At 38.2% G+C, this 15,092-nt stretch overlaps 1 protein-coding gene across 2 annotated transcripts in view; it reads left to right on the top strand.

Annotated features, from left to right (window-relative positions):
* Coq4 (Coenzyme Q4) overlaps nt 1–15,092 on the top strand; it is a 28,105-nt gene that overhangs the window by 9,253 nt on the left and 3,760 nt on the right. For both annotated transcript variants that reach the window (XM_067156043.2, XM_067156044.2), the window contains exons 3-5: nt 3,843–3,945; nt 4,033–4,162; nt 10,157–10,250. In XM_067156043.2, coding sequence (XP_067012144.2) covers nt 3,843–3,945; nt 4,033–4,162; nt 10,157–10,250 — 327 coding nt within the window. The remainder of the gene's footprint in view (nt 1–3,842; nt 3,946–4,032; nt 4,163–10,156; nt 10,251–15,092) is intronic.

Consider the following 15,092-nt stretch of genomic DNA (forward strand, 5'->3'; position numbering starts at 1 on the left):
AATACACATTGGGTTCTTAAATATTAAGATTTATATCTTGTCATTCTAATTTAACGGGACATGTTTCGCCCACTGTATGGGCATCATCATGCCTGAAAGATAAAGATTGGGATCCTGATTACTCTAGTCAAAGTGTTACATAAAGAAATATATGTGTTATAAAAATGAGGAAGCTTGTTGTAAGTTCCTAAAAGACAATTTACACAATTAAAACATGTTTAAGAATATGTACGAGAAAAATGAGTAATGTTGGTGCAATCTTACATTGAAATCCTTACAACATTTTTAAAATAGCCAAACTGTCCTTATTTACATTACCGATAAGAAAGTCTATGGCTAAAATTATGGCCTTGAGGTACAAGATCAAAATGAATGGAATCTGGTTAAAGGCAACCTAATTTGAAGTTGTAGAATATTTGCATTGATCCTTAAGTGGCTTAATCATTTAAAAATGACATTAAATATTTTTGTAGAAAGTTTATAGTATTATCATAGAATATACAGCTGTGTGACTGATGGAGTTATTGTTATTAGACCCTTATTTGTGAAGTGAGTCCACAGTCTTCTTAATTTTGTTGAAAAAAATTACAAAGGTTCACGGCTGAGTGTTATTGTGTGTGTCTTTACTACCTGATGCAATTGTTTCTTCGTTGAGCTAATAGTCAAATGGGAACGCTCATGTTTGATGTTGGCTGTACCTTGAATGTTGAGAATGACGATTGACGGATGTATGGTGAAGAATCTGTAATGAGAGGAGGATAGAAAGACTAAGTTTAAAGAAAAGATGGCTATATTTGGCAGGAAACATGTGTACATTTACTTACCCTCTTGATTTTTGTGGCATTAGAACAAGTGACACTTGCATTTCTTGTATTGTATCTGTGTCAAATTGAGGGAGGGGGGTATGGTGCGGGAGAGGAGATGGGTGGAGCGTTAAGCTTACACGCTGTTGGCTGTGGTAGATTAGTAGGGGCGGACACAGAGGGAGTTACCTTTAATGGAATGGTGGGAGCTTTTATGGATGCTATTTTCAGATTTTTAAGAATTTTATTTTGATTTAAATTTAGTGATTGTAACAAGTTGGCCAAAATCTCGTATAAGGGATTTTTTACTTCAATTAAGTCGCCGAGATTAAGATTTTTGTTAAATTTTTTTGTTATAGTATTGATCTAAATAAATATAAATGCTTTCTAATTCATTCGTTAATTTCCCCTTGCCCACTCTTTTGATAATTGTAAGGTCCCGTTCGATAGTTGTAAAATAATGCCCCGTATCCTTTATGTCAGAACCATGGCTGAGGACTTCTCATATTTATTGGCATTATAGTGCTCTTGATATCTTGTAAAGAAACTCCGGCCTGTTTGACCGATGTACGAAACATCACATTGGGTGCATTTGAGTCTGTATATGCCTGAACTTGAATAGATGCTACTGTGTGAGTTGAGTGTGTTGTGATTGAGAAACAGGTTGCGGTTAGCGTTTGTTGTTCTAAAGGTAATGTTGATATTTTGCTTTTTTAAGGGATTTGTTACCTGGTAAATACCTGGATTTTTGTAGAAGAAAGTGGCAAACTTAGATTTTTTGGGTTTATCTGGGACAATGTTAGTTGCTAATTTAAGTTTAATCTTGTTAATTATTCGGTATCTATTTCTGTTTTAGAGGGATTTTTTAAGGCTCTTTAAATTAAACTCTGGAAGGTGGGAGTTAGAGTGTACTGAAGAATTTGTAATTGTTAGTGGGGTACGAGTAGGTTTTCTAAAAATTTGTAAATAGAGTGTATTCTTATCGCGTGTTACTGTGATGTCTAAAATGTTGATGGATCCGTTGACCTCGTCCTCCTGGGTGAACTTTATATTTTGGTCTAGGGTGTTTAAAAAATCTAAAATTTTGTTCCTATTGTTAAGATTATTATCGATTATTGCAAAAGTATCGTCTAAATACCTAAGCCACAGGCTGAGTCCCTTTATTTTTGATGTTATTTTGTGGTGTTCTTATGAATCCATATATATGTCGGCCAAGATGCCTGACAATGGATCACCCATTGCTAGGCCGTCTTGGTGATAAATTTTGCCGTTGAAAGTGAAATAGTTGTTCTTTAATATAAAGTTCAGTTTCCTATCTTCCAAAGTTCAGTATCTCAATAAACTCATCTATTTCAAGCGTGCTTAAATTTCTGTGTTTGGAAAGGTTTTCCTTAATAATGTTTACTGTTTCTTTTGTCGGCACATTAGAATACATGTTCGTAATATCATAAGAGCACATAATGTGGTTAGGTAGTAAAGTGAATTTCTTTAAAATATCACAAAAGTCAACCGAGTTCTTTAACGGGGATTTGTTGTTAAATCTGTAATGTCTTTTGAGAAAATGATGAATGTACTTTGAAGTCTTATTAGTCGGGCTGTTTCTGCAATTGATAACGGGACGCATGGGTGTGTCTTTCTTGTGTAATTTAGGTAAGGCTCTGGCCATGGGAATATTAGGGTTCATGTGGATTAGTTTTTGCTGCTCTTGCTCATTGAGTAAGAATGTTGAACTCTTTATAAGTGTTTTTAAATTTCATTGAATTCTAGTAGTGGGGTCCTCGTTGACTATTGAAAATGTCCCATCTGCAAAAAAGTTTTCTGTTTTTATAATATATTCATTTCTGTCTAATAAAACTGTGGTCTCTCCTTTGTCCGCTTTAGTTACTATGATGTTATTGTCATTAATTTTAGTTTTTAATCTTTGAATTAGATTTGTGTGGCTGGAATCAGAAGTTTTTATTTAATTCCTTGGTTACTGTTGGTAATTTCTTTTTTATTTCATACCTGGTATCGTTCTGTAATTCTAAGGGGAGTTTGGAAATATTGGACTCATCCTCTGCTATATCGTTGATCACGTCGCTTTCCTTTCGTGTGCTAGGCCAATTGTGTTTCAATCCTTTGCTTAACAGGTCAGTTTCCTTTTCTGAGAAGTTTGTGTTTGTCATGTTAAATATGGCTGGTGAGTTGTTAAAAGGTGGGATGCCTTTTATTTTTTCTGTGTTCTTTTTAGGTAACTGCAGCTGGGTTTCTTTTAAGCAAGCAAGTTTTTTATCTAAAGTGGTTTGTTTCCTGCTTAAGGTATCATTTAACTTGTAATCTACATGTAGTGGAAAGAAACTCCATTCTATTGGAGATATGTGTTGAGATACTGTTAAGTGTATCTTGTATAACTGTAAATTTGAATGCAACTTCTTTCTATAGAATGCTTTGATTTCATTTCAAATAGTTTGAGCCATCTTCAGTGAAAGAAGGTTCATAATAGATGCTATAAAACATGTTAAAACATAATGAAGGAAAGAACGGAAAATGAAAGAGACATGATGGAAATAAAAAACAGCTCAATATGCCTTTAACCAGATTTCATTTATTTTGATCGTGTACCTCAAGGCCATCATTTTAGCCATAGACTTTCTTATCGTTTACATAAATAAGGACAGTTAGGCTATTTTAAAAGTGTTTTAAGGATTTCAATGTAAGATTGCACCAACGTTACTCATTTTTCTCGTACATATTTTAAAACATGTTTTAATTGTGTAAAATGTCATTTAGGAACTTACAACAAGCTTCCTCATTTTTATAACACATATATTTCTTTATGTAACACTTTGACTAGAGTAATCAGGACTCTGATCTTTATCTTTTAGGCATGAGATTACGGCTGATGATGCCCATACAATGGGCGAAACATGTCCTGACAAGATGTAAATCTTAATTTTTAAGAACCCAGTGTATATTGAATGGGTTGATCTCAATAAACTATTGTATCATTGTTGAAGGGCTAGAACTGTGGATTTTTTCTAAAATATCTGTGATTTGCAGGAAACGACCTCGCATTAATTCGAGAACTGTCGACTTGGAGAAACTGAAAGAGTTACCGGATGGGACCTTGGGACATGCCTATATTAAATTCCTTGAAGTGAATGTAAGTTGTTTGTTTCCATTACTGTTAAGAGGATAAGTTAGTATGTTCAAAATGTTATTGATTAAAATTTAATATCTTATGTTACAGAACGTAACTCCTGATTCTCGCCTTCAAGTTCAGTTCGTTGATGATGTGGAGTTGGCGTACGTGATCCAGAGGTACCGAGAGGTTCACGACTTGTTTCACACGGTTCTGAATATGCCTACAAACATGTTAGGTTTGTAAGAGTTTACATAAATGTTTATATCAAACATGGGATCGTGTAACATCTTTTCCTAAGCTATGAAGAAGTTGGCTGCATGGCATGGGCCGCATAGTTGTAAGCTTACATTCGGGAGATAGTGGGTTCGAACCGCACCACTAATAAGCCTGAAGATGGTTTTCCATGGTTTCCTATTTTCACACCAGGCAAACACTAGGGTTGCTGAAATTGATCAGGATAGAGCCCATGTACAATATGAAGGTAGTAAGATATTAGAATCATTCTTTATTCACGGCTTTCACTTTACAAAGGAAATATAATATGTCATCCTAATTCAGTACATACATATCTCCATCATTATATGGAGTAATCAAACTTGTTTCAACTCGTTTGAGCCATCTTCAGTGACAAAAGGTTAATAATAGATGCTAAAAAACATGTTAAAAACATAATGAAGGAAAGAATGAAAAACAAAAGAGACATGACGGAAATAAAAAACAATTCAATATACACACGTTTCCATCATTAAATGGAGTAAAAATCAACTTGTTAGAGACATCTTCAGTGAAAAAAGTTAATGTTTCTTACCTAACTGATGCTAAAAGATGTGTTAAAACCTAACGAAGAAAAGAATGAAAACAAATGAGACAAGATGGAAACAAACAATAAGTGATTATGGTGCGGTTGTGGACCTCTTAGTCTAAAACTTGCAGTGTGTTATAATTTTAAAAAGGATGAAATCGCTGTGTTAAAAATTCATTCTTTCCTTCATTATGTTTTTAACACGTTTTCTAGTATCTATTATGTAAATAACTTTAACATTTTTTCACTGAAGGTGGCTCAAATGAGTCGAAACAAGTTTGATTATTATTACTCCATCTATTGATGGAGATCTGTATGTACTGAATTAGGAGGACATATTATATTTCCTTTGTAAAATGAAAGTAGTAATGTTGAAGATGAGAGTTCATCCCTTTTTTAAATATCTGTGTTCTCATTTCGCCAGCCTCTTACCTAGAGGCCCTGGATTCGTTTTCCAGCCAGATAATTAATGAATTGGACTATTCTTGGTTCAGTATAGTCCGTATTGACTATGACACAATTATATAACTCAAATGCCTCTTAGTACTTTATTACATACAAAAATATCTATGCTACTTTACTTCAGTAGTACATATTTTGAGAAATTGACCCATATTAAAACATTCATACAAACAAAGACCCAAAACAAATTGCAAATGATCAACATTTGCTGTTATAATCTAATGTATTCATATAACGCCGATTTAACCTTGGGCTACTGTCTGGACCTCTCCGGCCTAAGTCAGAACTTTGGCGTGCAGTTAGCTCTTGGACTCGTACCAGTCTATGACGAGAATGCTGCTGATGTTAATGTATGTTGCTTTATGTATGAGAATGGGGTAATCATACATTTCAAGAGTTCTGTTACTCAGGCATACCTGCCAAGTATTCCGGTTTTTCCGTAAAATGTACGGATTTTGAGTGTGTTTTACGGTTGTGCAAATGAACAACATTATTGTACGGATTTTGAATATCCGCGCTTGTTTTCGCTTTCTGCGGTCAAATCGGATTTGATTTTCGATAGTAGCTGGTAATACGAGATGCAGTGTTTTAAATTCAACCGGTAAATGTAGGCCTATTGTTAATCACATTATCGATTATCACTGTGCTTTTGTCACCTGTTCGACCTCAACTGCTACTTCATTCACTGAGATGTTCCCAAACAAGTAGCAGGCTGTGAATTTATATATATTACAACTTAAGTAACTGAGTCGTGCTTCATAGCAGCCGAAAGGCTTTGTTTGTGTGTGGGTGTGAGTGACATTGGAAGTAGTTCTGAAACTCGTAAATTTGTGTGACGAATTTGTGAGCGATTTAGTATTTTTAGTGGTGCTTGTAAATGAGTTCAACTAAAAAACGATATTATCAATCTTTTAGGGAGGCATAAACTGCTGAATTTCCTTGTTTTATACGATCACAGAAAGGCAAAACATTCGCATTCTGTTCCATGGGCTCGTGTGATATAAACGTTTCTCATGGGGGAAGAACAGAATTAGTAAATCATATTAAATCTGTTAAACACGTCTCCAATATAAAATTTAAGGATGGCAGTCAGAAAATTAATTCATTTTTACCTCTTCTGGAGGTGACCTTGATATAGTAAGAGTGGAATGCTTGTTCGCTTCATTTTTAATTGAACACAATTTCCCGTTAGCTGCTGCCGATCATGCTGGTGATCTGTTTAGGAAAATGTTTCCAGGTTCAGAAATTGCAGAAAATATATGGCTGTGGTCGTATGAAAATCGCACACATTTTGAAGGAAATGGCTACGGATTCAAGAAGTGAACTCATTGGTTACATGCAGTGTGAACCATTTTCTTTACGTATGGATGGGAGCAGTAATAGTAATGCTAAGTTTTACCCTATTTTCATCACCTGTTGTGTTTCGAAGTAGGAAAAGTTAGTTAGCTCAGTGTTGTCTGTCCCAGCCTTGGTGGGTGATTCAACGGGACGTAATATTGGTAATTTGGTAATTTCACAGTTAGTGTTACAAAATACCAATTCACAATTGTGTAGCGTTCTGTTCCGACAGTGCTCCAGTCATGATTGGAAAGAAGAATGGAGTTGCTGCTGTTTTAAGGGAAGCACGTCATCTGTCTTCGTACTGGGCTGCTCATGCCATTTGATTAACTTGCTGCTGAGAAAGGTGCAAGCAGTTTTCCTGTTAAGTTGATGAACTATTAGTTGACATCTTCTCTTATTTAGAAAAGAGTTGTAAGAAGAAGGAACGCCTTAAGAAATTCCAAGAGCTTCACAACACGGTAGCGAAGAAGATACTGAAACATGTTTGCACAAGATGGCTATTATTCGGAAGGTGCCTGCAGAGGCTGTTAGAGCAACAGGATCCACTATTTGGTTTCTTTAAAGATGAGATGCTTGTTAATGCTCAATGTGCATCAACTACTAGCTTAACATCATTTATGATCGCAAAAGCCGAGCCTGGTAGTTCCAAAGACGATGAAAAGAGGAAAGCTACTGAGTCGTCAGAATTCATCATTCGCGAATGATTTGCATGTGTCCCAAAATCTGACACTCCTGTGCTGAAGAATGAAAACATTATTCAAAATCGTGAAGAAATTTGTTTTTATGGTTTTGTCATCAGTCTTAAATAAGCATACTGTGCCTTCCTGTATGCTGTCATTCCTTTATTTGAGAATCTCACCTCTACACTTCAGAGTGCTTCCCCTCATATTCATAAACTAACTAGAATTAATGATGAACCTGTTAAAGCAGCTGCTTTCCGAATTTGTTAAACCAAAAGTGATCAAAAGTTCCATACCATTCTATTGAGAATCAGAGAGACAATGATGAGCTAGTCATTGGCGTTGAAACAATGAACTTGGTGAAGACTTAATGAATAATAATAATAATAATAATAATAATAATAATAATAATAATAATATGGCCTCAGCTACTGTGTGCAGACATTTCGATTTGACGCCATCTGGGTGTCTGCTCGTCAATTTTGACGTTCCGTTTTACTGTAGACCCACTAGATGGCAGACCGAGTAAACTGAAACTCTCTTGGGCATCTATGGCTGAGATTTAATGAATTTTGTCGGGTAAACACCAAATGTGTTACCAGAGATCTTTTACATGCCGACATCGTACGACATGGAGTGTCGAATGGACTTTCCGCCCTTAAAAAATCCGACTACCTCTGCCAGGTTTGAACCCGCTATCTTGGGATCCGGAGGTTGACACTCTACCAGTGATCCACAGAGGCAGCTACTTAATGATAGGGATAAATCAACATTCTTTTCATCTGCCAGTGGTTTCTTCTGCACAGCATGTGATTATATTATTTTGCTATTTGCTTTACGTCGCACCGACACAGATAGGTCTTATAGTGACGATGGGACAGGGAAGGGCTAGGAGTGGGAAGGAAGTGGCCGTGGCCTTAATTAAAGTACAGCCCCAGCATTTGCCTGGTGTGAAAATGGGAAACCACGGTAAACCATCTTCAGGGCTGCCGACAGTGGGGTTCGAACCTACTATCTCCCGAATACTGGATACTGGCCACACTTAAGCGACTGCAGCTATCAAGCTCGGTGATTATATTATTAACAAGTTCCCTCTCAGTGATGAAGTGCTGATACATGCAAAGGTTGCAGATGTTTAAAAAATTGAAGATGCCCAGTTATCCTCTGTACAAATCTTTATAGAAAGATTTCCATCATTGCTGTTGAGGAAGGACAGTGAGTCGGTTAAGGATGCTATGAATGTGCTTCCGAACCAATTTGTAGCTCTTCAAATTGATGGCTGTGCTACTGTTGAGAGTGAGAATAAGACAGATGACACCAAATGGGCTTGCTTGATGAACATTCGTGGAGCTGATGGTCTTCCTAAGTATGATAGGATATCCAGCCTAATGCTTTCTGTTCTGACTACCGCACAGCAATGTTGAGTGTGAATGTGTGTTCAGCTTGGTGAAAAAGAACCAAACTCAGTTTAGGTCCTCAGTGTCAAATGAAATTCTGGATTCTATTTCTGTTTTGAAAACCAGAAGTACTGGTCCATGTTGTTACTTGAGTAGTTTTCCTCCAGAATTTCTGAAGAAAGCAACTCATCTGCATCTGTCCTCTCCAACCTGTGATGGATAATAGCCTGCATACCGTGAACTTGACAGAATTTTGTAAATAAATGTACATGTTTAGGTTAATTTTGACGGTGACATTCATATTGTGACTCGCAAGTTTAAAGTGCAGAAAAACACTGTTTGTGTACTGTGAAACTGTTCTCATTGTTAAGTGAAAACAGACGAGCACTCGTCAAGATGTAACTTTGTGTATTTAATTTCAGGGGTGATCATAACATGTAATTGACTTGTATCAGTTTGTTTGTAATGTCCCCCCTTTCACCAGGCTGTACCTTAATTAAGGCCACGTCTGCTTCCTTCGACTTCCTAGGCCTTTCCTATCCCATCGTCGCCATAAGACATATCTGTGTCAGTGCGACGTAAAGCAAATAGCAAAATCTCCCCACCCCCACTACCAGGCGAGTTGGCCATGCGGTTAGGGGTGCGCAGCTCTGAGCTCGCATCCAGATGAGAGTGGGTTCAAACCCCACTGTCGGCAGCCCTGAACGTGGTTTTCCATGGTTTCCCATTTTCATACCAGGCAAATGCTGGGGCTTTACCTTAATTGAGGCCACGGCCGCTTTCTTCCCATTCCTAGGCCTTTCCCGTCCCATCCTCACCATAAGACCTATCTGTGTTGGTGCAACATACAGTAAAGCAAATAGCAAAAATGAAAAAAAGACATCCCCCCTTGCCATCCGTTTTCACTGTTTCAAGACTGTAACGCATGCACTTGGATTTAAAATTTTTCCGCTTTAGAATCTTCTGGATTTCTCTTTTTTGAAAGTTGGCAGGAATGCTCAGGGAACTTGTACTTTTTTAATGTATTCGTGTCCATTTTAGCTGTTAAAATACTTTAAATGTATTTTTCCGTATATTTTGAAGATGCATTTGTTGAATATATAATTTATGTTTATTTTTTGTTTCTTTAATGTTTAGATTGCCAAGTTGTACTTTCTCGTTCAATGACTCACTAGCTTGTGACCGTCACGCAATTGCCTCATGCTCACTGATGACTGGCTCTTGCCAGCTTCGCTCTTTATTTAGGCCAGTAGAAGATTCTTGCAGTTTTCATTTTTAGCTTATTCTGGGTGTCTCCTCCATTGTTTGCTTGCTTCCTTATCATGAGTCTCAACAGTTGGCACTACCCACATTGTCACAGTCATTGTCTCTTGCCAGCACTGTAGCCTTCCGCTGACTTCCCTACACTCTCAGCCTTCATTGCCGCAGTATCCTCCCGTATCGCCTTCTATTCCCTCCTAGATTCCTGGCTTCAAGTATATTTAGAGTAAGTTTATCATGTAAGTGTGTTCCCCAATAATTATCAGCTGTACTGAACTCTGTTGCAGGTGAAGTGACAGTGAAATGGGTGGAGGCCATACAGACGAGACTTCCAATGTGTGTCGGTGGTGCTCTGTTCGGGGCACTGCGACTTGCTCCAAAGTAAGCAGATGTTGAAGATTGTCTAGTACACTAATATTTGTGAAAATGACATCACCATGAAAGAATCGCCCGAATGAATGCACTCTCGATGGGTGTGTAGGATTGCAGAGAGATGGGGTTCACTCTGTCTTATGTGAACAACAAGGTCAGTGTTATGCCAAGTGTAGTCAGTCAAGATCTGTGGAAACATGTATGCCTCATCAATGTCAAAGGGCACAATATCAGCACGGCTCGTGCAGGGCATGCTGCTAAGACAATGATGCGATTGCAGAAGCAGGGGATAGGAGAGAGTTGTATGCAGAGACGAACGGATGCTGGACCCCGCAATATGAGCAAAGCATGGGATGACCGCCATCTTGTCCGCATGGCCATAATAAACCGTACAACTTCGACAACAGTGTTGACTCGACATTGGAGCACTGCATGTGTGCATCAAAGGTTCGATGCTGTCTGCTGTGGATTGGACTGGTTTCACACGTGCCATTGCGTCGGCTTCCATTGTCCAGAAAGCACAAAAGCTTCAGGCTGCAATGGTCATGTGAATGCCGTCAGCAGCACGCTGAGTGACAAAATGTAATGTTTTCAGATGAGTCCCACTTCAGCCTGTCCTACAGTGAAGACCACAAACATGTTTGACACTACTGTGGTGAGCGCAGTCTGGCAGCGGCATATTGGACAAACACCAAGTGTGATAGTTTGGGGCGGTATTGGGCTCAACAACTGATCTTGCTGTTTACGTATTTAGGGCAGTCTGAACAGCAACTGGTACATAAAGGAGTTTTTAGAATCCGAGGTACTCCTCCTCCTTCAGGCTACTCCTCATGCCACATTTTAGGAGGGCAATGCCCAGCCACATATGGCAAGAAATATGCAAGCCTTTTTTTGAAGAACGACAGGCCGTTGCTTCCCTGGCCTATGCGTTCACCTGACTTGTCGCCCATTGAATATGTGTGGGGTATGGTTGGTCGGCAACTTGTTCATCACGGTCCTCCAGCAACCAGTGTGGATTTGTGGACTCTCATACAAACTGTAAGGAGGGAGTTCCCTAGGACATATCCAGAACTTCTGTGATTCCTTACCACGGCGTTTAGAGGTTCTTAGGGAACCCGTGTGGTTACTATGGTAGCTACCAGTGGTGTTCATACTGTTAGGTCGCGAACGCAAGATGACCCTTGATTTTTCACATGAGATTCTGAGAAAAAATGTCTTGGATTTGGAGAAATACGGTAATAACCAATGGGATTGTCAAGCTGCTTGGCTAATGGTCAGCTTTGTTTCAGAGGAGCTGGTGTTTGATTTTCTGCTAGATCAGGGACTTTTAACTCTGTCTTAGTCTTGATTTCTCCACAGTGTTCTAAAAACTTGTGCACATAAACAAGAAATACAAACATATGTAGAACTTTTTTTCTTCTTAAAAACTATAAAAGTTAGACTTACCAAAGTTTCTGTGGATGTTGCTAAATTTTGATTTCAGATGATTAACAACAAACTGTATTTTCATTAAGTTTATCTCCAGGTACTGAGTATTACAGTAGAGTCTCGTTAATCTGAACTAATTGGAACTGGAGTCTGTTCGGATTACGAAATTTTCGGATTAACTGGAAAATATTTTCTAATAATAATGTTATTGTTTTTATGTCCCACTAACTACCTTTACGGTTTCCGGAGACGCCTAGGTGCCGGGAATTCTTCCGCAGAAGTTATTTTACGTGCCATTAAATCTACTCACATGAGGCTGACGTATTTGAGCACCTTCAAATAATACCGGACTGAACCAGGATCGAACCTGCCAATTTGAGGGCGGAAGGTTAGCGCCTCAACCGTCTGAGGAAAATAGTTTCTACAATACAGTACAGTGCATACTGTAATTTGAAATGTTCATTCTTTAGCAGTTACATTAATAAAATATTGTATAAAATTACAGTACGGTAGTGAAGAACCCGTAGAGGAGAAACCGACTAAAGTTAGGTTAAAACTTGTCTCCTAAAACTGCTAAAATACAGTAACACACATTCAGATGCCGCGGCTACCTTAGGACTTGCAGTACGCTACATCGGGCAACACTCCACTGCTACGCCCAGTGATGTGCATCTTCGAGTAGTTTCCAATCACTACGGCAAAAGAAACGAACAGACTTTGTAAAAAATAAACGACCAGTTATTGATGATTTATGATGAGTAATTATGTTTACATTAAGTTATTTTAGTAAAATATGACTAATAAAATGCAAGTGAATCTTCATTCTATAATATGTTTTTTCATTTCAATAAGGAGAATTTCTTTTTTAATTGAATATTTCAGTTCGGATTAATGGGGCTCTAGTGTATTGCCTGAAAAATGTAGGAATTTGGAAATGGGTAGAAACCAGTTCACACTCAAATTTTGCTGAAAGCTGGCATAAAAAAGCTCTTATTTGTCTTGTAGTATTGAATAGTAGGTCTTTTGGAATAACTCATGAGAATATACAGAGTTCGCCTACTGATAAACTAGTCCAATTCAGTACTCAAAATGTAATCCTTTGCATATCTGTTGGTCTCAGCTACATTATGTTCCAGTATCATTTGAAAAAATTAATTCGAAGAAGTCCAGTTCCATAAAATTTTCAGGAATATTTATTTTCAAACCTACTTGCCCAGTAAATTGTAGTTTATTGGGGACAGGAACCGAATCTACAAATGGGGGAAATTTACAGCACCTAAGTGTGAAGTCCCGTCACTTCCACATGTTGCTAGTAAAACAGTATCGAGAATACCACTGTTGTCACCACAGTTGATATTTTCATCATCGATAGGTTCAATTCAACTCTCACTTTCACTGAATGAATCATTGTCACGATGAAATTCGTTTCCAATATCATCATCTAGCAAAGAACACAAAACACCATGTGGTGACGAAGCCATTGTGTAAACAAACAGTGGCTAGTGTCATTCTTTTGTCTCTAGTTGGCGCATGCAAGGAGGATAGACACTTAGAGCAGTGGAATTGCAAAGAGAATATCTTCATGATTTCAATGATATGCAACAGATGGAATTTGCATTCATTTTCATCTACAATCAAAGCAATTAAGGCAAAGCTGCACAAGCCTGAGTTGATACCATGCAGCGGTAATGGGGAAGCCAAGTGCATACTCGGGCAGACAGCAAAGGAGTTAATCCTAAATGGTTAATTCCCTTGGCTCAGGGACCGGGACTCTAAGTGGGGTGATAGAATAACAGCCATGGTATCCCCTGCCTGTCGTAAAAGGCGACTAAAAGGGGTCCCAAAGGCTCTGAACTTGGGAGTGTCAGTTAGTGACTACGGGGCCCTTAGCTGAGTCCTGATATTGCTTTCACTTACTTGTGCCAGGCTCCTCATTTTCATCTGTCCTATCTGACCTCCCTTGGTCAAGTCTTGTTCTTTTCCGATCCCAATGGTATTCGGTATGGAGGCCTAGGTAGTCTTCCATTTTCATGCCCTTCGTGCCCTTTGGTTTTCTTTGGCCGATACCTTCATTTCTTGAAGTGTCAGATCCCTTCCATTTTTTCTCTCTGAGAGTAGTGATATATAGAGGATGGTTGCCTAGTTGTACTTCTCTTAAAACAATAACCACCACCACTGTTTGTGCTATCCCCAATATCGCTGCAGTTTTTATACCACATTAATGCTATCCTACACCACAGAAACACGCTGTCCACTCTCATTCGAAGGTTGTGCCAGGCTAGCAGTAGTCATTACAAGTACCGTATTTTCTCGCGTATTTAATGCACTTGTTTGACGAAAAATAAAACTTCAGATGCGTAAATTATTCAAGGAATTCAGATATTTAAAAATGATTTACATTTCATTTACATTTAAAAGATATATCAAATATAATATAAACACAATTGGTTCACCTCATTTGCAGTTATTGTTATTTGGCGTAAAATTCCGGTGTGACATTTTTTCTGAAAAGTCAAATAGGATACAGCAGGTAAGTTGGTCACGTGGGTTTGAAGTAATGACACTGGAAAATATTCTTCCCGTTACGAGCTGACAATACGACCTGGAATAAAATAAACATGAACTAATAAAAGTACAATTCAGGTAATGTCATAATAATGACACACCGGCAAAAAAAGGAAAATAAAAAAAGAATACTGTCCAACCCAAGAAGGGCCGGGCATCGAAGGAGGGTCCCTGCTAGATTTCTCCGAATCCTTTCATAACCAATCTTGTACGACTGACGTGTCCATCCACCCTTTTTCTTGGATAGAAACGTGGATCTCTCATGGAAATTTTACTTTAGACATTGTTTTTCATTTTAGAACAACGTAAGGTGTAAGCTTTCTGCCATCAGCTTTTACAGCAAGCGTTGCAGTACATAGTTATTTTTCGCTTCTGGTAGCATGTACGATAACACTCGATGTCTCTTTCTTATCAGTTCTTCAACTTTGTGGCATATGGAAACTGAATGGAGTCTGAACTGCGATTCCTATTTGGGAGATCAAACAAGACCAACTGTAATTGGTCTTGGATCACATATTGCTTCACTATACGCTTCTCAATCACAAAGCGATGAAAATCAATTACTCTTTGGTTGAAATCATTCTGCATTTTTTGGTATAATGTTGATTTTCGTCGAAGAGAAAGTCCATTTCTCCTCATAAAATTAATCATCCAGTCTCGGCTGACCTTGAAATCCGAGACGCTGATTCCATGTGCAGCGGCTATTTCTCGTCCTTTAAAATACAGCATTTCGTGAGAAACAACATATCCAACGTTGCGTAACGAAGTCATATATTTAAGCAGATCCTCCTCCACTCGCAAAAGCTTGCCGCTTTTTGGTTTGCGAAATTCTTTGCGAGACTTGTTGGTCGCCTGATG

The sequence above is a fragment of the Anabrus simplex genome, chromosome 12 (genome assembly GCF_040414725.1).
Source record: "Anabrus simplex isolate iqAnaSimp1 chromosome 12, ASM4041472v1, whole genome shotgun sequence".
Classification (NCBI taxonomy): Eukaryota; Metazoa; Arthropoda; class Insecta; order Orthoptera; family Tettigoniidae; genus Anabrus; species Anabrus simplex.